Source organism: Etheostoma cragini, chromosome 12 (assembly GCF_013103735.1).
Source record: "Etheostoma cragini isolate CJK2018 chromosome 12, CSU_Ecrag_1.0, whole genome shotgun sequence".
In the NCBI taxonomy this organism is placed as follows: Eukaryota; Metazoa; Chordata; class Actinopteri; order Perciformes; family Percidae; genus Etheostoma; species Etheostoma cragini.
Genome location: NC_048418.1, coordinates 14,069,713 through 14,094,813, shown reverse-complemented (window position 1 = coordinate 14,094,813; position 25,101 = coordinate 14,069,713). Strand labels below are relative to the sequence as shown.

At 40.8% G+C, this 25,101-nt stretch overlaps 1 protein-coding gene across 5 annotated transcripts in view; it reads left to right on the top strand.

Annotated features, from left to right (window-relative positions):
* agap3 (ArfGAP with GTPase domain, ankyrin repeat and PH domain 3) overlaps window positions 1-25,101 on the top strand; it is a 125,339-nt gene that overhangs the window by 31,238 nt on the left and 69,000 nt on the right. For 2 of the 5 annotated variants that reach the window (XM_034888469.1, XM_034888471.1), the window contains exon 2: window positions 22,789-22,847. In XM_034888469.1, coding sequence (XP_034744360.1) covers window positions 22,789-22,847 — 59 coding nt within the window. Of the gene's footprint in view, window positions 1-12,552; window positions 13,215-14,743; window positions 16,829-22,788; window positions 22,848-25,101 lie in introns of those variants that run through there. The other 3 variants (XM_034888468.1, XM_034888470.1, XM_034888467.1) reach the window with 3 other exon arrangements.

The window sequence follows — 25,101 nt, the reverse complement described above, 5'->3', positions numbered from 1 at the left end:
TTGGGAAAACCTGTGTCTCTTCTGCTTATAATTATTGCAGTTGAGCCCATTCAGTTTTTCTTATGACAAAAATGACTGATTACTTTTTTTGAGATTATTTTTCCCTGATCCATTAAAGTTTCTTTACACGAGTCGGCTTCATCCCACTAAGTGGTTCCCAACCTAGGAGTCAGGACCACAGCAGATATATGTGAGGGGTAAAGCAACGGAAAACAGATTTAGGCTACATAAAATGTAATTATTAGATAAATATACCTCCCCCAGGCCTCATTATTAAGAAATCAAAATTACGCTGAACTGGTCGCAATATAGGCTTGCAACTTGATGCTGCCTCTTTTTAAGCGGTCATTAGCCAGAAAAGGTCATCAACCACCGCCCTTAAACATAACATACTGTGTCAAATGTAGTTTTCTGCTTGGCACACACTTCTTGTGTGCAGGACTTAGTTGACATTCAGACAACGCATAGAGAGACGCTGAGATTTTGAAAATCTTACTTGTTCAGCAGAACACACTAAAGGATTCAATTAAAGATATTTATTATCATGAAGTCTACTGAGACACAGACTCTACTATCTGGTCTTTTGTGTGGTAAGTTCTTTATCAGCCCTCTGAATGTACTAGTCCTTGGGTTATGCGAAGGGAGACTGATGTCGACATAAAGCCGGCCATCCTGCAGCTGTCACTACGATGAGGCTCAAAACTAAAACTGCTGCTGTGCTGATCTCGTTGGCATGCAGCAGCAGCAGCAGCCATGCAGCCGGTCCAGACTCAATCCAGACAAAGAGCCTATCGGTTAAAACTACAGCCACAAGAGCTTTTACTTTTTGATCCCCAAACACTGACCTTGACTGGTAACTGTAGTTAAACTGCCTTCATTACGCTGGAGGTAAAACAGTGGTAGCATTTGGCTCCTACTTATTTTTTGCACCATGCGGAATATTTGCACCATCAGCCCTGAAGCCCTCAAGCAGAGTGTTGTAGCACCTTTCAGCAGGTTCCCCCCCCCCCCACAAGCGCTCACACCTGTCTCTTCCTGGAGCCCAGAAATAGTGCACTGCAGCAGACAGCAGTGTGCTTCTCCGAGGGGCGGGCATCCATGTGACCTCAAACTGTTGTACCCATGGAGATGCCTGAGTAAAAATAGCAGAACCGTCATCTTCTGCTAGCATTGTAGATCAGGCAGTGTGGGGGGGCTTCCCCTGAATTTCATTAATCTTGGAATGTCTGCAGTTATTTATCATGCAGGGTTACGTAACAGAGAATCACATTATAGAATTGCATCTTCCCAGAAGGTGCGGGAGCAGATGAAGCTGGTGCATCTTGGCGATTTTTGAAGTGGCAGTTATTCGTCAGGGTCTAGTTAAAGAACAGGTCTCCCTTCTCCTGGGGAAGGTGCTGATGCAGTGTTCAGCAAGCATGGGGAGGGTGGAGGATTGTGGGCGGATAGGATAGAGTTAAAGATGAAGAGACGCGGAAAGAGGGAGGAGGAGGAGGAAGAGGTGGAGGAGAAGAACCTGGAGAAGATCACGTTCTTGTCATATCTGCTGCGATTGTTTTCCAGTAGCCCAAGCTGTAATTCTCCACTCATCAGGGTGCTTATTTCACTTTGGGTTACACAAGACAAGCTTTGGGATGCCTGCTGAATGTGTGTGTGCTTTTGTGTATCATAAATACAATCAACATCTTAGTGGCAGGGGGAAAAAGGTCATTCGCAGAAAAGTTAGCATGGATTAAAGGTGTAGGGTGTTATGACACTTCAAATCTCAATGAAGCAGTAATGCTGAATGATAATGTACACTGTGAGTGCTCTGCACAGCAGATATTTTCTATTAAGTGCATTCAAGAGGCCTCTGGTAAATGAAAAATATAAACCTGGGGCACATCAGCATCTCAAGTGCAGCATATTTCGCTCATGGTCATTAAATGCCCATTTATTGCAATTTAGATGTAATTTTCTTTGCTGCCAATGAATTGTTTCAGGTGGAAATGTGCATATTGCACAGTTAATAAAATTAGTTATGTTCTGCCATGATGCAAAGAAATGAGATGACATTTCCTCATATAACGTTCAGAGATGATGACCGTATCGCATTGCTTAAGGGTTGTAACTGTACGTGTGTGGCAGCTGCTTGCTTGGACACTCCACAGAAGTTATTAAAGAAATATCTTTGGTACAGCAGATATGTTCCTCAATTAAATTGACTAGATTCTGACACTTCCCAAAGGGAGAACTCCCCCATGTCTAATAAAAATGGCTTGTCAGCATTTGGACAATTCGATCTCCAGGCTGGGTGTAAGTCTGAACAAGTTGTGTTGAAAAAAAAAAGTGAATGTTTAAAATGATATCAGTTAATAAGTATTTTATTTTCTTCCCTTTTCCCCCTCCAGGTTGAATACACAGCACTTATCTCTTCTCTGTGATATCTCTATGAGATATCACACAGGCTCTCTGTCTCATGTTTCGGCAAAAATAAGTTTCTACAGTTTTTGTCTAGTTTTAGTTTTGTCAGATTTTCTGTAATTATAAAGAAATCTTTCAGTTGTCAATGACAAACAAGACAGACAAAGACTCTGCGGTATGGTGTCAGATGGAGTCACGGAAACTGTGTATTCAGCACACTGTGGTGCCCTGCGGAGAATCGTGTCTTCTGATCAGCAGTTTTGAAATCCTCACATTTAACGTTATAGATGACAAAAACGAAGGAAACTTGCAGATAATGAGCTCATGTTTCTATATTACTGTTAGGTTTGTGATTATGTAAGGATCTTGTGTTTGTTCCTTAATATTTCAGCTAGTCCATCTCAGTGCTGCCATTTTCCGATTTGGTTGACATTATAACAAAAGCCCTCAGGCAGGCATCATTCCTCAAAAGCCAAATTGTAGGAAACACTAGTCAGGCACCATGACTCAGTGTCTCCACGTCCAATTTAATCACGTGCAGGTTTTCTTTTTCACCTCGACCTGCTGCTCGTGCCCATATCTTACTGGACTGAAACAATAAGCATAATGAATATTTCTTCCTCCGTTGTACCTGGGAGGAACAGGATGATGTATCATTATGTTAAGGGCACCTGGAAATGTCATGAAGACTATGTAATGTAACTGCCCCATACTGACTTTGACAAATAGAGCTGTCATGAAACTTACCAATTAGGATTCAGATGTTTGCACTGGCCTCTCCAGCCTCAACGTCTGTGTCATTCAGACACAGGTGATGGCTACTGAGCTGGAACTAAGGCCTTTGTGTCTGACTGAGGACATGTTCTCATCCAGAATACTGATGGAATTACTGATGGAGGTTCACAACGGCCCTACTAGAAATGGTTTCAAAGTTATTCAATTTCATGCTGAATCTCCACTTTTTGAAGCCTTGTGGCTATTTTAGGCCTGTGCAAGCCACAGGGAGGGAACCTATAGGCCTATACGTCGATGTGTTTTTTATATTGAGATAAGTAAATAGATTTTTTTTGTAAAGATTTCTATATGTTTACCTCACTGTCTTCCCATTTGTGCCCATCACACTCTAAGCACCATGCTAATTGTCAGTAACCAAGTTACCACGGTACCCGTCATACTGAGCGCCATTTAACTTGAACTGGTGGAGCGTGGCTTAATTGTCAGTCACCTGTGGAACTAAATCTCCCAGAGCTATTTCACAGGCTGAGGATTTGAGATTTTCATCAGTCACAGATATGCTAGTTAAATGAATACAACAATTAATCCCACATTGAATACAGAACCAATGATGCGTCACTACCCTGGAGCCATTATCGGTTGAAAACTGATTACATAACTGTTTGGAGTACGCGAATGGCACTATATCAAGAGAGGAACACTGAAACTTGTTTATGTTATAAGCTTTTTACGAACGAATCAGCTGGATAGAAACAAATAAAGACTCCTGTGTGTAGATCAGTCAGCAGCTGCTCCATAGGTTTGCATGTTACTAGCACTGGTACAGGGGCATCAGTAGCAGTTAATGTTCCTCCTGACTCCTTTATAAAATGGTGTGTTGTCAGCTTCATAACGAAGCCCCCAGCTTATTGTCTCAGCATGCATGGGCGGCACAGGAACGGAGACAAAAGGCGTGGGAAATTGCATGGGAGCTTGTGCCCAAATGTGTCGCTATTCTTGGCCCTCTTTTTGGAAGAGCAAAGAAAGGAAAAACCTTGAAAGGAGTGAAAAGGAGAAGATTGCAGGGAATTGTATACTGTATATGTATTGCTTCTCCTTTAGAAATACAGCAGACTTGTGGTTTTGTATGTAAACCATAGAAATAATTAATAATGACTTGTGTTTTGGCTCTCCAGAGCATCATACACAATGAAGAGAATCAAGAGTGTAAAAAATATCTGAACTAAAGTAATAGTTTAAGTAACTTTACACTGTCATAGCAAGAAGCCGTCAGTTTGTGGCTGACTAATGTTGTGATTGGCAGTTCAATTTATTTTAACAATTGCATATATTGTTACAACATGATGGTGCTGAGATACAATAATGCAGTTGGAGGCCAGATGGTGCATGACAGATTACATGTTGCTGTTTCAAGAAGGAAATTGGAGAAATAAGATGATGGATGTATAGATAGACATTGGTGAGCAAGATAGTGACACATACAAAGCTGGAACTAGTCTTTTAATACGCAAGCTCTTTTTTTTAAATGACACAGAAGCCTGATTGAACGGATTTCTTCTGGGTCTGACTCCGACCTCTTTTGTTAAATTGTCTGGTGCTTCACAGAGACGTCAACAAATAATAGAACATTGCAGCTATCATTGGTCATTGTTTTCAGTGAATGGACTCACTGTAATCAAGCCTATTTCATCCCTGCTCACTGATGATAATCTTTCAGGTCTCTCTATGTTGCTTTGTGGTATTACCAACAACGATACAAATATTAATATTTCTACATTGCAATTAAGATTACAGAATGCAATACCACATCAGAGCTACTCCATAAAAATGAGTTTGTAAGGCAAGTTTTAAAGGATGACACCAGAAGTAAGCGGGGGTTCGCAAACTAATGTGTAGAGGAGGAGGAGGACTGGGAGCCACCAGCCCACACAAACCTGCCAGCAAAAACTGTGCATCTCTCTGCAGCTTCCTCCTACGGACTCTCACTGGTAATTTTGTCATCTTCTACAAACCAGTGTATGCCTCCATGTTTCCAGCTGCCCATTCCTAGTTGTTTCTAGTTCTTCTATAATTGTTCCATTCTCTCCGGCCAAGTCTGCGTCACCCGCATCTTTCTACACCTTCAATTTCTTCATCTGACACATCAAACGAATAATAACATATTGGCTGCAGGGTGGTAGTGATGGTTGCAAAATGCAATAGTCGAAAGTCAAGACTACCACCTATTCATCCACCTATCCATGTTAAGTACAATTGCAGGTACTAACACACTAGTGTTTCCGCTGTATGTAGTGGCTCACCACCATTACAAAATTGTTGCCGCTGTTTCTTCAGCATTTAAAGGTGCTCTAAGGAAGTCACACGTGTTTTAGGCTACAACATTTGTTGTCACATACGGAAAACATCTCCTCACTATCCGTGAGCTGCCTGTCCCCAGAACACACGGAAACTTAAAACTTGACTTGAACACTGTTTATTATTAAGCTAGCCATCACTTGTAGTTTTATTTTGTCTCCTTCCTTTGAGTATATCTCTCTTCATGTTCCCGAAGGTTTTATTTATTGTGATGTGTAAAAAAATGCACTGGCTGCATTTTAAAGATGTATTTTTTGTTTGTGTGGTATACATTTTTGTGGTCTCAGTAGACAGCCCAGGGTCTACAAACGGCATCAAAAATAAACTGTGCCCACCTGCACCACGAAGCATACACAAACAGTGATCCAGCATTCCAGCCAATAACCAATCAGAAGGATTTGGAGACGAGCTAGTCTTGTTTTGTTCGACAATACTTCGAACGTCAACAAGAAGTAACGTCACCCAACATCGCTTAGAGCACCTTTTAATGAAATGTCATAAAGTTAAAATTGACTCTACAGAGCTGTCTGCTACACTGAACTCAAGCAAACAGTCATCTCTCTCTCTCCCCTTTGAGGGTATGCAACTGGAACTGTAACAGGACGTCATCACTCCTGAAGTCATGACAACCGAATAAACAGTGCGAGGACAGCGAAAGCCTCAGCGGTTGTTTTGCCATGAAAAACACTCTCACGTGGGGCCCGTGAAATATGACGGCTACAATAGCTTGGAAAATAGCGTTTGATGAATGTACTGTTTATCGGACCCCAGATGAGACAGGAGGCTAATGTTAGCAAACCCTGCAGTCCCTCTGACTCCCCGCTGCAGGAGACATTTTCTTCCCCTGATACGCTGTATTCACTTACCGTGTAAAAGGTTTTTTTAGGTAGGTGGGGATGGAGACTGCTCAAAACTAGGGGTGGGAATTACCAGACGGCTGCAATGTTCTGCAATATATTGCAAGTTATTAACTTTTTTCCAAACTTCTAATCTTTCCCAATTTCAAATGATGTCCCCAAAAGATAACTTTATCAACATCTGTTTTATCTAAAAACATACATTTATGTTTGTTCAAATCCCTTCAATGTAATTGTTGCAAAGTGGGATACTTGGCGTCTGTGTATTGATACAGTATTGGCACTGAAAATATCGCTATACTATGCTGTATTGTATTTTTTAGTTTTTTTTCCACCCCTACTCAAAACCAACATGAAAAAAACTAATAATGTTCACTCAGCATTTTGTCTTGTTGCTAAACTGTATGTACAATGAGCGGTGATGTTAGGTCACCTGTTTCATATATCCCAAGGTACCATCTATGTGCTGGATATTTGAAAGAAATCCTAGCGGAATCCTAGCACACAGTGAACAAACACTGAGTCTCGTCAGTATGTTATATTTAGTCTATTTTCTGTCAGAGGAAATTAGCAGTGAGCATCTTGGAGGTAAAACATCTTAGGGGGGCTTCATGCTGCTCAGCTGACGTTATACAACAAATACCCACTGTCACTGTCTCTCTCACATTCAATCTCTTAAATTATCCATCTTTCTCTTACATACACACACTATACAAATGCACAAGCTCTCTCTCAAAACCTGAATTTAAGGGACAGAAGCGTCTAGAATTCTTTTCACAACCTCCCACAGACGTCCTCTAACCTATCATTTTCTCTGCAGTGGAGCAATGGTGACGTATGCTCATCGGTAGTGCAGCTGAATTTTAAAAAGCTCTACACCCACGCTCAATACCACTACTGCAAGCACAATTATCATAAACTTTTCTCTGCCGTCTGTAGCCCTTCTCTCTCTGTGTATGAATCTCTTGACTTTTTTATTTGCAAATATTAATTCACTGTCGATGCAAGAAGGGGAGGGTAAAAGGGTTCTGGTAAATTGATGTCCTTTTGAAAATTGGTAGGTCATTGTGTAATCACTTGTACTGGTTAATCACTTAATATTGGGGGAATCAAAATCATGTTTGCATACTTTGTGTGTGTGTGTGTGTGTGTGTGTGTGTGTGTGTGTGTGTGTGTGTGTGTCTTTGCTCTTACCGGTACACATATTCCTACATGCACAGATTGGCTTTTATTGCAACCAAATTCTAAGTGATTTGTATAGTGGAATTTGGGAATACATGCTGTTGTTGTGTTATATTGTTGTCTTATATTGCTGAATTATAATTCAGATCTTTTAAGGGAATATACTGTTTGACAGACCTATCAAATTTGGTGGGAGTAGCTTCAAGGATTAATTGTGCCACAGAGAGCTGGATAGTCGCACCCAGGAAAACAGTGTTCCAGAGGAACTCCCTTGACTGCCCTCACTTATTACTGTTACCATTTTTTCCCCCATTTTTTTTCTTAAAGATGTACATTTTTTATTGAGGTTATTTTTTTCTTTTGATGGGTTTCAACAGTGGCTTGATCAGCCAGGGAATACTTGGGTGTTGACAGTTCATCACCATGCACCTTAGCAACCCACAATAACACCTGCAATTCAAATAATTAGCTTATCCTCATAAGCCACCTACACATGAAGAGCATGAGAGGAAAAGTGCAGCGCAAGTATACATTCTGGAATTGGTTGCACCTTACAAGGTTAGCGGCCACAAGGTCAAAGTTGAAGTCATTTTTATTTTGAGCGCAGCCCTTGGCGGAAATTCCGAGCTGGGCACGACGCCAAGGCTAGCGCTCTGCCTAGTGTGAAATTAATTCACACATGGCATGACCGTAGGGCTGCAGTTATTGATTACTTTCATTAGTGATTTTAATTGCCCTTCAGGTGAAGCCACAATTGCTTATTTACTTCATCCTTAAACGTACATACAGTATAGTCAATTTTGGATATCACAAAAGATTCTATAAAACTGGAACTATTCATATTCCAGAAATAGAACCAGAGAATATTTGGCACTTTTGCTTAAAACATGCCCCTACAATAAATGACATTTTCTGACAATTGACTTTTTGATTGATAAATAAATGAATTGAATTAAACTGCATAATTTTGGCTATACGTGACTGAAAACATGGTAGTTTGTGCATCTATAGCATTTGATTGACTGCTGTTTTTTAGATATTCACTGTTTAGATATTGGGAAGTTATTTTGATTATTGTGACATAATCCACTATAACGTATATAGTAAATGTTGCATCGGAGTTATTCTAAGTGAACGTGTAAGCTAACATAGCTAAGTCTCTCCTCCAAGAACATCAAAAAACATGCGTGTCATCACACACGTGTTTTGTGAGGAAAAAACAATGTTTGAATGAATGTAAAAAGTTTGATAATCATCACAAATGCTTTAGTTACAGGGCTTCTCAAATTCCAGACCAAGGTCTGCATCAAGACCAAACGGAAAGTCGATCCCCACCTAGCCCATTGTCTTATGAATACTATGGCGTGACTGGAGTCTCTCAAAATCTGATAAAAATCTTTAAAAATGAGCTTTGTTGATATGAAATGAAGACAGATTCAGTAACTGCATGGCCTATTTCTCACTTAAAAGGTTTACATAAACACATTTTGGGAACTGTTTTAGTAAAATATGAGATTGTATTCTGAACAAGCTGCCATGACAGTCTGGCTTTGAATTTCTAGAGAAACTATACCCACTTGGTGCGTTTGTCCAATCAGCTGCTGGTTTTCATTTTTGTGCGACAATAGAGATTAGCGCTGCCTGCTGTTATTGAGACGTATTACGTCTTGTCACTTTTGGTGAGGGCACTTTTTTGACCAACTCGTGGATACTGATCAGTCCAACTGCCTTTTCTGCAGAGGGTCGGTCGTCTTGTTGGTGTGTCAGAGGCTTAATAAGTTTGAGAACCCCTGCTTTGGTATATTCATCCAGTGTCACAGGAGTGAGTAAAAGGTGGCACAATCTGGTCACTGGGAGAGGGTTTGGAGAGGTTTGGGGACATCAGTCCACCAAAGACTAGAAAACCCCTAGCTCACATACCTTTAGGCTTAGAGGTCTGAAACTTTTGGACTTTTGAAGGTATTGTTGACAAGACGTAGATGATATATGTGGTGATTTGTGCGGCATAAACCATGACTTGGGAGTGCAAAAGGCATGTTGTATTTCATTGCTGTGGTACTCCGTACTAAGATGCATATGACAATAAACTTGAACTGAACTGAACTAACTGTAACTTATTATAGACGAGGACCAAAAAAAAAACTTTGTCAATCAAGTTTTTAACTGAACTGAACTGACTGTTTAGGTTATGTTTTAGTCACATTTTCAGAAAATAGTAGAAAATAGTTTTCAAATAAAGCCTTCTACAATCTAGGCCAAGGCTCTTCAACATTTTTAAAGCCAAGGACCCCTTATCTGAGAGCGAGATGGAGCAGGGACACCCAACTACATGTTGTATAAAATGTTCATATTAAAGTTGCGTATTAAACTGGGCCTACAATAATGTGCAGGGAAGCCTAAAGCATATGCATGCATGGGCATACCTATTTTTTATTTATTTGTATTAATTTTTTCTGGCTTTTTAGGCAATTATTTTAGTAGGACAGATTGAGGGGAGAAAGAGGGAGGGAGAGGGAATGACGTGCAGCAAAGGGCCGCAGGTCGGAGTCGAATCCCCGGCCGCCGCGTTAAGGAATAAACCTCCTATATATGTGCGCCTGCTCTACTAACTGAGCTAATCCGGCCACATGTGCATACGTTTTTAGTGCATATAATATTAAGCTATTAAATATTTGTTGGTATGATTTTATCTTGTTTTAATGTTAAACATACATTTGGCACAGTGACTCCTTAGGATGCTGTATCTGTGGATGGCTATCTTAGTGACCGCCTTACCTAGAGGCCAGCAAGCCTATCTTGAATGTTTTTTTTTCTTAACAAATAGGTTGATTTATATTTCTTTACAATATATATATATATATATATATATATATATATATATTTCAACGAAACTCCCTTCATTAATTTTACCGAAACATTTCCTAGGATTAAATTTATTTTTTGCACGTTAGACAATGTGCAGGAGTTTCTCTGCGACTTTTGTATTACGTATTCCCCTCTGACGCACCTGTTTCATGTTACAGATGTGCAAAGTACTTTTCTGTACTGAAAAAAACTCTGAAGGTGGTCGCTACAAAAACTACAACATTTTGATCTAGTCTATTTATTGTTAATGTTTTGGATGAGCAACTCCCAAAAAGATAGTAAAGAAGTGAGATGTCTCACTCTGTTGCTAAAACTGACACCTAAACAAACAGGGTGAAAACAGGATCTGCAGCAATGCGCAGTCTAACAAAATTGTTTTTTATTTTAAATGAAATTATGTAAACCTATTTTGGTACAACCTCAAAATACAATTATGAACCTGAAAATGAGCATAGTATGGGGCCCTTTAAAGCAATTAAAAAAAGACAATTGTAAGAGGAAAAAAAGACAACTAAAAAAGACCATCATTCTGGGAATATTTCAAGCCCCAGGCCAGTACTAACAGACACACCGGTTTGGGGGCTGGGGGTTGGGAATCGCTGCCCTACGAAGAATTAACACCCCGTTTAGGTAACATTAATCTTCATTTGAAACGGAGCAACTTGAAACATGACAATAATTCAGTTAAACACTATGTTTCGGCAGATAATATGAGCACAGAGTTGCAGTTATCAGGGAGGTCTGGTAGTAGTTAAAACTATATTATTATATAGCCTTTGAGATGTGTGAAGGTGTGATGTGTGAATGATGAATTAACACAATATTGATTTTGGGTCATACAGCCCAGATCCATGTCTACATAGTATTTCTAGAAATACTTTGTGAGAATTTTGATTCCTCCTCCCTGTATTCACTTGACTAAAAGATAATCAAGGAACATTTTTGTTCTCATTAGAGCTTTCACTCTTTGGCACTGAATTGTCATACAAAAGCTCTCACTGAACACCTCTGATTTATACGGATGACACACATGTGTTTGTGCTTTTAGAAAGTAGATGACATCAGAGGTTTTGTTCTGGATGCTCGTCAGGCGTGAGTCGGGCTGCTGTTGTGTAATGTGTTAATAAGGTCAGCAACACCTTATTGACAGAAAACGTGTAGGTGGCGTTCGAAGATGACCACTTACCAGCCTTATGCTGATTATGCAAAGTCTTGTCACCGCCGTCATCGACAGTTCCTGAGGAAGCAAACTCCTCTTAAAAAAAGCACACGTACTGTATGTGCATGACTGTCTTCCTCATGCTGAATCATGTTCCAGTACTGACGTAGAGTTAGTAAGCTTTACTCGTGGCTTGGATAATCCTGCAATATGCTAGACAACACCAGTTCTTGTCGCACGTTGTGTCTGTGTCCTGTTATAGGTAAACACACCGATGCTGTAGGTGTGTCATGTCAGCTGTTCAAATGTATCTGTTCCGTGCTTCCTGCTAATAGGTGTTCAGAAGGTATCACAACCCCTGAAATTACTTAGGCCCTGAAGATAATTGATGATAGTGTGAAAGCCTTTCCAAATTGAACCACTCACTATTTCTAGCTGTAGTGGGTGACTGCAGCATGGAGACATCTGAGGGAGGTTGTCTAATTCAGTTAGCTCAAACTTTGACAAGAATTTTCTTGTGGGAATTTGTTGCTTTTAAAAGAAATTTAAAAAATGCCATCTTTGAATCAGTATGCAGTTTCTTAATGAAGTGACCCCACCGGTACCTTTCTGTTTATGACATTTTTACTGACAAAGGAAGATTAATGACAGGTGTGACTTATTTAAAAAATAAAAATAAAGTACCAAGAAAATCTTTTGTATTGGTAAGGACTTTGAATGTAGCCTTAGAAAAATAAAGGGCAAAGTCAGCTCAGAGCCATGTTGAGCACACTATCGTTTGTAAAAGTGGCACACAGATAAATGGATATAGTATGGCCAACACACACAGTATAACATCTGCTCACAATTAGGCTGATGTGTCCACATAGATACGGAGGAGGAGGAGGGTAATTCAGGAACCTCAAAACATGCTTATCCAGTTTTTCTGAAAAACCCTGCCATCAAGATATGGTTACAAGAGGGAGAAACATTTAGCTGTGGCACAGAGGAAGAATAAGGAGCACACAAGAGAAGCTCTGTTACCAAGTCAGCACTTCAAAATCTCAGGATTTGCCACAGCGGAGGTTTCCACTGAACCAACCCGCAACAGAGACAACAGGATAGTGGATTAACTTTAATCCTATCAGTGTGGACCCTGTTAGCCAACACCTGCATTAAAAATTACCAGGAGGAAACAACTCCAAGTGAACCAGGACACATGGCCTCTCTGGGCCACTTCCTCATACTGTCCAGTAACCGGTCGGGTTTGTGCTGGTAACCACATTATCAGGTCTGCATGGAAGCCCCATCATGGTTGCTTGATGCAACTGACAAAAGAGACGGTTTTTTTGCAGCCATGGTAGACAACAACAGGAGCTGAGAATTGAGCTGCAATGATATTTTCACAGCACTGCCGTGATGGAAGCCAAAGAAAAACCCATGAGGAGAAGAAAATAAAAAGATGACCAACAATTTGGACAGACGTAGGAAATCTTAGGCTCCTGAATGTTTTCTTGGTTGTATTGTGAGTAATAAAAAAGTCCCTTTGAGGTAGACTATGTTGCTGTGCTTCGGGGGTCGCAGACGAACTCAACACTACCAGATCCAATGGAGTGAAAAGGACTGCTTGCTTTACGATGAGCCTCATATTATTCCAAACCTCTGCTTCCTAGACCCAGGTAAAGGCCAGCAAAGCCAGCTTAACTGTTAGCCAGCAAAGCAAAGCCCGCTAAACTGGCATCTTAACGTTTTTACTGTTAATATTTAATACTGTCTTTCATAGGAAACATCAAGATTTCCCTCATTGTGTATGTGGGGTAATGTTTCCTGGAACCATACCTTAAATATTTTCAATTGATTCTAACACCTCTTGGTCTGCTGATAAGAAAACAAAAGGGAAGAATGCAACAAGAAACACCTCCAATATTCCAGTACTTGCACGTACTGTATATTAGATGAAATGGCAAAGGCCTTGATTTAGTTAAGCTTAAAGTAATGTCCTTTTGGGGCATGTTTTTCCTTCAATGTGAAGAAATGATCAGCGTTTCAGCTATTAGAGGGCTTCAGGGTGTTTTTGTGAAAATTAAGTACGGATGAGAATCAGCTTTTGGCACAAAGCTGCTTTGACACTTATACTGCAACTTCCAGCTTCATGGTTATACTGGCTTTCCCTTAGTGACGCAGTCATGGTTATACTGCATTTCCCATAGTGACGCACTCTGGCAGTCAGTGTTGCCATGTTTTAGGTTTCCTCTGCCAAAATCCCTCAGAAGCAATAATACTAGTAGATCATGTACCTGTGTCAGGATTTCGTATCTTATTAGAGCAAATTATACCAATGTTAATGCTAAATTGATATAAATTCAACATCAGGAGGAACGTGCCTCATGTTTTGTTTCCCACCTGCATTGTTCTCTTTTTGACCACAAAGAGGCAGTGTTCCAGCCCAAACCGCTCTGTAACTAAGTGCTGCAGAGTTGAGCACGTAAAATCTGGCTTAATTCAGATGATGCTCTGTATAAAAATGGCCCCATTTCAGCTCACCAAAGCATCATAGCTGTGAAAAATAGGGAATGGAGCAAGAACATGTGAATGCTGTTTGGTCCATTAAGCTTACACTCTCCCACTGTGTGTGGGCTTTGTAGTGGGAGCCACTGGAAGCGTGGTGTGTAGATGTGTGGATACTTCATGTTACTAACACAAGTTAAGTTTGCATTTGTGTTCTTTTAAGTCCTGTAGTGAGAGGCAGGCTTTTTTTATTGAGTTTTTCCCTATCAAAGATATCATGACCAAACTGTGTACAGCATAATCAGTGTAGCTATTCTTCAGCCCTTAATTTAATACAATATGTTGGTCAGTAAAATGTGAGTAAATCAACAAAGGGCATTGTAAACTATAATATCTCTTCTTCCATTAAACATGGGAAATGATCCCCCTTTTTGTGTTTAGCTATTGGTCAGAATACACAAAGCATCCATTCATGGCTGGTAGTCTTTGTTGATTACAGCAGTGTCTGTAATCAGCTCCGTCTTCTGTTAAACTCATGTTTATGTTGGTCTTTTTATTTCTCTGGGACTACTAGCAGCTCCAAAGAAAGTAGGAGGGTGTGTGTAATGCCTGTGGGATCCATTCCTTGTTTTCCAAGTGTCCTGGGGGTTGGAAGGCAGCTGAAAGTTCAGAGACACACTCCCTCATGCTCTGCATGGCAAGAGCTCAGAGATTAAGGGGTTTGTCTGCACCGCTGCACCAACAACAAGGATTGCTCACAGCTCATAACTTTTCAAGGAGGAAGGGTGATTCTTTCTTTGTTTAAGTTGCAACTTTTGCAGCTACTACAGATATGACATTTTTGCAAAACAAGCTGTGGATAACCAGTTTTTCTTTTGTTCATCTGCTTGTGCAAGAAAGGTAGAACAAAGTGTGTGGAGAAAGGAGCTACCATCTAAATGCCTCTGTGATTAAAGGAGCCAGAGGATGCAGCTGGCAGCGAGGCTTTGCTCTAACTTGTTTGAAGTTTTTTCCCATGTCAAAGGTGAAGGATTATGCCTGGCATAGGAATTTAGTCTCCAAATGAAGGACTTCATGAGCTGAATTTTAACAACTACCGGGCAGAATGTGAACATTGGCTTCTGCCACATGCTTGTGAATGAGAATGCATGTGTAAATCAGTTGGATTGAAGTGCCATGCTATTCCTTAGCAGTGGGACCGTGGATGTGACCCCTAGGACTACAGCTATTGGCCAACAGCAGCAGGGGAAAACTGTTTATCACATATCTGTAATCTTGAACGAAACACAGCGAGATGCCCCCGTGTCAGAGTTGGAAATGGGCCGGGTCACCCACACCCTGGTTAACAATTGGCAGCCAGGAGGAGAGATAATTGGTGTTGTGCCAATGGAGAACAGCCCCAGGCTGGTCAGGGCACGGCGGGATCTTGACAGGTGGCCCTCCCTGAGCTTCATAGGCAGAGCTGTAAGGCAAAGAGAGGAGGTAGTTGTGGAGGAGAATGAGGAGGAGTTGGAGGAAAAAATGAAGAAAGACAGGTTTTTGAAACAGCCCTTCAAAAACTCAGGTAACTCCTCACAACAAGGCAGAGACGTGGCTGAGTCAGACTTTCAGACAGACACCCAGGAGCAACACGTTCAAATCTCCACATTACGATCTGTCAGCGTCCATGCTAAAGGGCTTGTCGTTGGGGGGCATGGCACTGTTGCGGGACATAGCTCTCTGCCCCGGGCCGCGCTGCGAAGGTCGTGTCAAGATAAAGCCACGCTGGGTAGTAGAACGGTGAGCATGTATGTCGACTCAGTCAAGCAGCAAATAGATTGTCAACCTGAACTAGAAAGGCGGCTTCATAGGCCCAGGAGTGTGTGCATGCTGGCAGGCCCAAGCCAAGTCCTATCAGAGACCCGGACCCAGCAACCCTTCAAGACAGCTGGCATTTTAGAAAACAACCAGCAGAACCGGAACAGGAAGGCTGAGTTGAGGGCTGTGGATGGCCTCAATCCTGATGTGGCTCAGCGGCCTTGGGTGCCCACAGAGGTGACCCACAGGCTCCGCCAGAGGAGCTGGAAGCCTAGGCCTGTCAGTATGACAGTATTGGAGCTGAGAAAAAGGGGCTCTGATGATGAGATAGACAGCCAGAGAACCTGTAGCCACGCAGGCAGCGATGGAGGAGGCTTTCACAAAGGGGGCTTTCGTTGGAGGCTTTTTGGCAAAGCATCTCAGGATAAGAGCAAGGAGACTGAAAGTGACAAAGATGCAAAGTCTTCCAAATCCAGTAAATCTGATGCTCCAAAAAGTAAACTGAGCTCCTTAAGACGGAGCCTCAGCCTGCGAATCAGAAGGACCCGGCCCCAGGACAAAGTAACTTTAGGGTCTGAAAGGGAATTAAAGGAGTGCTCTCTGACTGAAAGTACAGCGGATGAGACACTAATGCCTCCACGGCCTTTCTCGTACCTCACAGGAAGAATGCTTCCAACTTCCAGTGAGCAGATTGAGGATGGGGGAATGCAATACATTCAGTATCACAGCAGAGGGAAGGTCAAGGTAATGGAGGTACCCCTCTGTCCAGCAAAACTTTCTTCCAAACCAGTTCAGGAAGAACCAAGCATATGGCAACTCATAACTAACCGCTTCAGGAGGAAAGAGCAGCCATACAGTGGCAAATGTGAAACCCAGCAGTCCCAGAGCAAAGAAACCAGCCATTTTCCCCTGGCCGGGAACAATATATCACCATCACAGCCAGTCACCATAGATACTGTGGCAGGCATCGACTCCTACAAAGGTCAAGGTAAGACCTGCAAGATTGCTGAATTTATTTGTCAGCTCAGTTCTCCATGTACAGCCCCTCCTTCACTGCACAGAAAGTTACAACTCAAAAGAAACACGGAAGTGCACTTTTTTTAGAAGGACGGCAAATGAAAAACACATGGGGAAATTGTGAGTTTGGATGGCATTCAAAAATGTGTGGTTCCAGAGAGTCGTTTTGGGATTGTTGTTTTAGGTCATTCAATTCACCAGAGTTTTTCATGTGTGAATGGCTTGAAAGTTCAGTAATTGAGTAGGCAAGTATAGTTTGTATTGTATAGAAATCACCAGTGACTGATAAGAACACTCAACAATGGCTTTTTTTCACTGGTGCAACTGTGGTGTAATAGCTCCAGTGCTGTCTCTGTGTTACAGCACATGGGAGTACTGATAATTCTGTCTGTTGGCCTCACAGAGACACAGCTTAAAGCAGTAGCATTAAAGCAGTTAGTGGCTGTAATGGGGATTTGTTTGGCAGCCTACTAGGGCTAAATTAAGAGGGCTTAGATGCTATAATGATGGGGTGAAAAGAAGACGACTTAAGCACTGTGTTTAAAGGTTAACTCTGAAAATGGAGTGTTTGTCTAGTTGCCTGGAAGACCAGGCAGAGAGAGATAGAAATGTGTAACTGTCTGAATGAATAGCTGCAATTTAATGTTTTGTGCGTCAAGTTTCAATTTCACATCTTCACATGAAGACCTAATTAGACATTTGTGACAACTCAGTGACTTCTACCAATGTCAGGTGCACATATCCTGTATTTATTATCATTAAGCCAACTTTTAAACCAGCAAAGCAGATATTTCATTGTCATGCTAGCATAACACTCACAATGGGTCCTGGGGTCAACCAATCTCCCGGTGTATTTGTTTTCTCATATGGCATGCTAGGATACTTATTCCTGTGGTGCAGTGTCAGTGGTATTTGCCCATTTATTCCACCGCAGAGTCAGTCAGTCAGGCATTAGGAATGTAGGTGTGCCAATCCGCCTAGTAAATGTAAAGTTAGGTTTAGTCTTCAGTGCCTTGGGGCAGGCCTCACCGCCTGTTTCTACCTGCCTAAGTGTTTGCTTCTAAATTAAATCCAGAAAGCTGAAGCCTAGTCCTCACAAAACTAAACACACACATACATGCACAAACACACTCGGTTCAAGTGTTTCCTGATGATAACTTTTAAATCTTGTATGGTTTGGGGGAGGGGAGATGGGTTGAGGTGTGTACCTGTGGATGAACAAAGCCACTCTGTTGAGCCCTTGGATGCATGAGTGATCAGTGAACCATGTGCTGGGATGGGGGCTCTCTGGGGGTCTCTGGTTTGGAGGAGGGGTGGGTGGCCATGCGGCGTAGGTGGTCAGCAATGCACTTATCTAGTGAAGGTTGGAAAAAATGAGAATGGGACTGTAGATAGAACTCTGTAATAAGTTTTAAGTATAACGTGTCAATGGGATCCAGTAGACAGAAAGTGCTCACTGATGCATATTTATTCTGACTCACCATTAGGCCTACCTACAGGTATTGACAATTTGAACAAAATCCCCCATGTATGTCGTCCATTCTCCTTCAGCTTAAATCTGACATTACATTTATTCACATGGATGGAATTGCTTTCCCTTGCTATGTCTCATTCACTTCCTGTGAATCCCTGCCAACACTATATCCTGTATCAACTTTACCTTGCAGTGGAAATTAATCTGCCTGCTTAATAATCTGCAGATTAATTTAAAAGATGCATTTGCTTATTTCATTAATGCCAGCAGGGGTGAGGGGGTGGGCCGGACTCCCAGCAGGTAATTATTTTTAAGACAAATGGACACTTCCATGGAAATTGGGACAAACGGTAACACTGTGTTAATGCCCTTTCACCTGCTGCAGGAGAAATGAGGGGACAGCAAGATATTAAAAAGCCACTGTAAATATCACCACCAATGCAACTACAAACATTTATATATATCGTCCTTTACTTTGTATGCAGTTCATCCCCTTTCAGTTCACAGTGGATTGTTCCCATCAGTTGGTTCACATGCAGTGTTTTGGGTGGCAGAAAATAGAAATCTAAAAATCAGCCAGTCAACCTGTCCATTGGGCAAATCTCATGTTAATCCTGTTTGAACCAGTATGTCCAATTTTTTTTATTCTTTTATGAAAGTGATCAATGCCTGTCTGCAGACAACACAAGGCTTTGAGTAGGGCAGGCCATCCAGAATGCATCAGACTACATGGCATAATGAGTTTTACCTTTTTTCTCTGCTGATTGTCACTTACTACCTTTTTGATAAAATAAAGAGGTTAGTGTTTGGTAGTTTAAAAGAACAAAAATAAGACTTCAGACTGGGTTGTTTGCTGTGTAAATGGCTCTGGAGAGCTTTCACAATAGGGACATGATTCAGGAACATGTTGTCAAGACGGGAATAATGAAAGTCTTCAGACAGGGAGAGGTGGTTGGTTGGTCATGTGGTTTGCATATAAGGGAAGTAGAAATTCTAATTGCTAGCTAAATTCTCACTCTGTAATCTATGACAGTGGGAAATCATGGTTGGAAAGTCAGAGTGGAAGTTTCGCCCTCAAAGTTGTCCTCTCATTCTCATTCCAAAAACCACTTCAGATTCAGAAATGCCCGCAAGTATGCACATGCACACGCTCAGGCAACCATACGCATGGGGTTTTGCTCCTATTACATTTTCTTTTCTCATGAAATGGAATAAGTGGGGGGGGGGGATTTTGCTTCACTACCCTCAGACAGAATGGTCATCTTTATTTGGGTTGACATGAGCAGTGAAGTGAAAAACCTAACAAACAAGCTGGCAACGCAGTTTCCCTCTCTCAGAGACAAAGCCACTGGTGTCCTCTTTAAGCATCACAAATGCAGGGGCTTCCTGTTTCCATAGGCATTCTGGGACACCGTAATGTAGGGAGACTCATTGTTAAAGAATGACGTAATCCTGAGCACATGGATTCAATTAGGGCTTTTTTTAAGCATAGGACCAAACTGGTTGTACTGTATCTGCTCCAGGGATGGAAAAGGTTGGGCATTTCCTTTGTGTTACAGTTTGTAATGGGTGTGCTCCTGACAAGAAATGTATCAAATGATTTCCTTTCAAAACATTTTAATGCACAGGTTTTAGGTCTTCTCCAACGTTCTGTAAAAGCTCCTCATTTCCTCTTCCTTTCTTCTTCTACTCTTTTTATGTCCTTGAAGGCCTAAGTGGTGTTGTTATGGTCAATAATAAGAGAGTGTGCTATTTCTGAAATGCAGTGCTTGTCATTAGTCACCAACTCCCTTTCTGTGTTGTCCTCTGATATTATGCTGTTCGCATGCACAAAAAAACAGCTTAATGCTTTGTAATCAACTGGTAATGGCCAACATAGCTAGAGTTAACCCCATTGTGAAAATTCGACTTGTTAAATGGAACGCATTTAACTCGGGTGTGACATCATTTCCAGCTCTGGTTTCCGAGTTCTGAAGTAAATAGAACACACTAATAGTCCAGCTACACATAGCACACAATACAAGATTATCCATGTTGGATGTGTTTTCATTTACTGGAAATACTCTATTTCTTATTTTATTATACTCTAGCTATTCATAATTTGGTCGTACATTATATCAACAGCTAAGTCTCTTGCCGTTCTGGCCATTTTTACGTTGGCCCTTAGCAATGGAAGTTTCCGAATCTCGTCTTCTCTCTCCAATTAGACATTTTCTTTGCTGTCTTCATGTAAATCATTGTTCTTCACCCTCGGATGTTTGTTTTCTTCAGGTTTTGTGCAAGCTACATGAAACGTCATCAACACGCCCACTCGCTTGCTGTGACTTCTCACACTTTGGGCTCTGTCGGAGATTACATGGGCTTTGTACTAGGAAGGTGGCAGGGTAAAGAAGGGTTTTCTTATCCAACCAATTTGGACATTTGTGTTCTCACAAAATTGTGCTGAAGACTGACATCCTTCAAAGTGTAAATTGCTAGTTGTGACTGTAAACTTTTATCAACCCTCAAATTATATTAAAAATAACACAATATACAGTATATTTAAAAAAGATCATCATATAAAGTACTGGGAAAGCATCTGTAAATAACATGTCTCAACAAAAGGACAGGAAATCCAAGAAATTAGGCAGTAACCATATCTGATACTATCTTAGAGAGCTGTGACCGAAAACTGAATCAGATGGGTGTCTTCCCTCATGTTCAGACATGTCAAACCCACACTGAGAGGGCTTAACATGAGGCGTGCTGTTTAAAGACTACTTAGCTCCACACAATGCTTTGCTTTGTGAAAGGCCTTTCTGTCAGCCGTGAACTTTTCTCCTCTCCCACAACAAGTGAGACATCCAGAGCAGCACGAGCCTCTTTGTAAATAAAGGTCAGAAAACATTTTAGCGGGTTTATTTTTCTATTTATTTTTTTAAACTCTAATTGTAGTATGTAAAGGAATTTTTGGCTGAGGTCTGCTCAGCTGTGAGTAATGCAGGCTTTTAGCATACATTGTGAAGAGAAAAAAAACACATCTTATATTGACAGTGGTTACTTTACCGTTTATGCTGTCATTCTTTTCATATTGACATCACCTGGGGCACTAAAGGAAACCACCCTTGCTGTAACAAACAGGCTAACTGTAATAATAGCACCCTGTTTAGTGTGTGAACATTTGAATTGTGTGGTGTAGACATGGGAAGAGAGTGTGGGGGGTTCAAGTGGAATTACACACCTTGTTGCTTGTAGACCGGGTGTCTACACTCCCATATTGGAGATTGTATGTTCTTCTTGGGGGGTTCAGATGGTGTGAAAGCCATAATCCAAAACAGGAAGGTGGTCTTTGTTCTAATAGTTGTTATGACACATAGATGTGTTCTCCATCTCTGTGGGAAACAGACACCGCTTGTGGAGCTGTCATTTGTGTTTTTAGTTCTGAGGGTTTGAATCGTTGTTCATAATGCTTGTACCCACTGCCGTTTTTCAAAGTTTGTACATCCAGTTAAAGTCTCTAGGCCTAACTCACTGGAAAACCAAACAAGTTGAATCAAGCCTGATAATGTCTTTTAAAATGGATTAGCTCAATCCTGTTCAGATATTGTGTTGAAAGTACCTTATATTAAAATAGGCTGCATAGATTGTACTTACCATATATGTTTCGCAATTCCTTCTTGACAGTTGTGTGTTTTTACAAATTGTAAATACATAAACAAAAGTGAATATGAGCCAATTGGTCAGGGTGAGAGAGAAATGTTTACTGACTGGCTGTTTCTTTGAATGTATCTTAGTCTGCGTGACCTGTGATTTCTTTGATTATTTATTTTTCAAATAAATAATTTTAAAAATGTACTATTTTATTACTTTCTTGATTTGTGATAAAACATGTTTGGCTTATTTAAATAACCTATGTTTAAACTATTTTCTATAATACAGATATGTTGACTGATAATGTAAAACCCGTTATTCTTTATTTTTTGTAGGTCTAATGTGTTACGTTGTCATTTTTCAAGTCACATTGTTTAAATCCCCATTGGGAATAAAAGTGCGATGAAAAACATGGAAAGAAAGATTGCTTTGCCTGGAGTGTAGGGCATCAATACTGCTTGACAGTTTGCCAGTTTGAAAAGGCCATATCTTACAAATCATTTGACCTTTTTTAACTTCAGTAAAACTTGGTACAGCATTGCTCTAAACATCGACACTAAACTTTATAAAATGTTGACACAGTCCCACTGCTTAACTGCAGAGTTTGTGTGTGCAGTTTATAAAATATGCTTGAAAAAACTAGGTAAATGACACTGAACATTGTGTTCTACATGTAGTCTGTAAACTGTAGCTGTATAGTCACTTTACCATCATCCAATGGGAAATACTGTTTATTTCATATAATCTGTAACCAAATGGGATCAAACAGATGCCTCACAATTCAGTGTGGCTTGTCTTCATTTCTTGTTGTCTTTTTTTCCTTTTAGACTCTTTTGTCAACAGCCAAGAATGGACATTGAGTCGGTCAGTGCCAGAGCTGAAAGTGGTGAGTAACATTTTATATATAACAGTCACTCGGTTTATTTGCTCTCAGAGGTTTCATTTTACTGGCTGATTTGAATGCCAATGGGAAAGCATGTTCTGTCCACGTAATAATGATTTTACAGAGAGGGAGTTGAGAGATTGGCTGGACTGTTCCCTGGCACACACTGGGTGATTTTTAATGAGATGCGTTGGCATGGAGATGCAGGGAGGCTTGCAGCAGTATGCAAGATGAGTGACAGTTTTGGGCTAGACTAGTGACACATCCTGGGTCTGATCCTATCCGCCAGTGAAGCACACACACAGCCACTGCCAAATGCACAACTAACATTCTTACATGTTTAATTTCTTCCACTCCTAAAGCCTAGCCGCCTAAAAAAACTGCACCATTCTTTTTTTATTTTTTTACATCATTTTTTGGACAGGACAGCTGAAGAAATGAAATGGGAGAGATAGGGGAATGACATGCAGCAAAGGGCTGCAGGCTGGAATCAAACCCAGGCCCGCTGTGTCGAGGAGCAAAACTCCGTATGTGGGCGCCCGCTCTACAGACTGAGCTATCTGGGCACCCCGGTCTCCACCATTCTGGCAGTTTAAATAATAGTTTTTAGTTGGTGAATTCATTGTTAAAGAAAAAACTTCACTGGAATGAAAAAGGGGAATTTACAAGGAGCTGAAACACAAAGTTGCTTTTTTTGGGCATCAAACACTTTAAATGCGTCTGTTTTCTTTTAATGTTGGCTAGTTGTTAATTGGCTGCTTCTACACAGGGGTTTGTTAAATGGACCACAAAAGGATACATAGAGTGTCTCAAAATAGCTATCATTCTTTTCAGAATCACCAAAGAATTGTTCAGCAACCAGTTGATACTGAAAAGAAGTTGGTCTCAGAAGTTTTTTTCATGCCAAATTAATAACGTCAGGAAGTGGGCTCAAAACATTTCCTGCAGATTTTTTGAAATTTTGCTATGGTGAGAAAACCTCCAAAACATCTGCTACAACAGTGACCTGTACCCTTGGTATTGTAGTTTTATAAAGACAATCAAACTGTAGTCATTCCTTACTTTATTGCCAGCTTTTGATCATTCACATCCACACTCTTTAATATTCCCAGATCAAATGAGAAGTTAAAAGAAGAGTAAAGGGTTTGTACTAGAGAAGTGCTAATACAGCTTTTTGGTTTCATGAAGGCTATATACCAGCAGGTCACAAAGCTGAACAGTTAAAACAGCAGGACCGCTGGTTCAGTGGTACAGTTAAAGTCAATTTTTGTTGACTCATTGCTTTCACAGCAATACAGCCTATGTTTGCTAACTTAAAGCATATTCATAGTTTTTTTCTGCTGTGATACCACATAGTATATATATATACTTCAATTATGGAGAGGGTAGGCTGGGAAAGACCTTAAACAGATCTTTTTTCTTGTGCCTCAAACCTCCCTATAATTAGAACCATACCTGACTTTAATACCCACTAATGATCTAAAGAAGAAGAGGGTGATGGTGGGTAGAGAAGGAGGAGGAGAGGGAGGAGATGAGGCATGTTGCAGCCTTTGTTGTTCCCAGACATGCTGGCCTCATCAGCAACCCTCTGCCATGCATCACCCTGAAGGTGCTGTAGCTAGGTCTGGTCTAGACACCAAGGAGAGGAAGCAGGGGAAAGATTGCAACCAAACTGATGCATTTTAGAGGACTTTCCTAATAATGTCTCAACCTCACTCAGTCCATGTAAAAAAACAAATCGTGGTGTTCAGGTTTTTTTTCCTTAACAACAAAAATAGATTTTCTATTAGGCTACATCCCACCATCGAAGCATACCATACGTTTTTAATTTTTAATTTTCTAACTTCCGTCCAGTAGTTTGTTTCAGTTTATGTCCGTAGGGAATGAAAATCTTCTTATAGAGCAGCAATCCATCACAGTGAAAATGTAGTCGCCTTTCTATTTTGTGTTTGCATGGTAAACACAGGCCAACCAATATGACATTTTTGAGGCAGATACTACATCAATTTCTCGTTACTTAGATTCTTACGTATATGCCAATTTTTAAATATGTTGGTTATAAACTAATAAAAACAAACCTCTCAGCCTTTGATTTATCACTAGGGCTCTAATTATAATGTTGCTGTAAGCAGAAACTGTTTTGAAAACTTTTCCCGGTTGATGCATTCAAGGAAACTTGCACAACTAAGATCTGATACTGCAAAGCCGCAACCTTTAAAATGAAGGGAACTTTTTTTTTTTACCCAGTTCTTCGAAA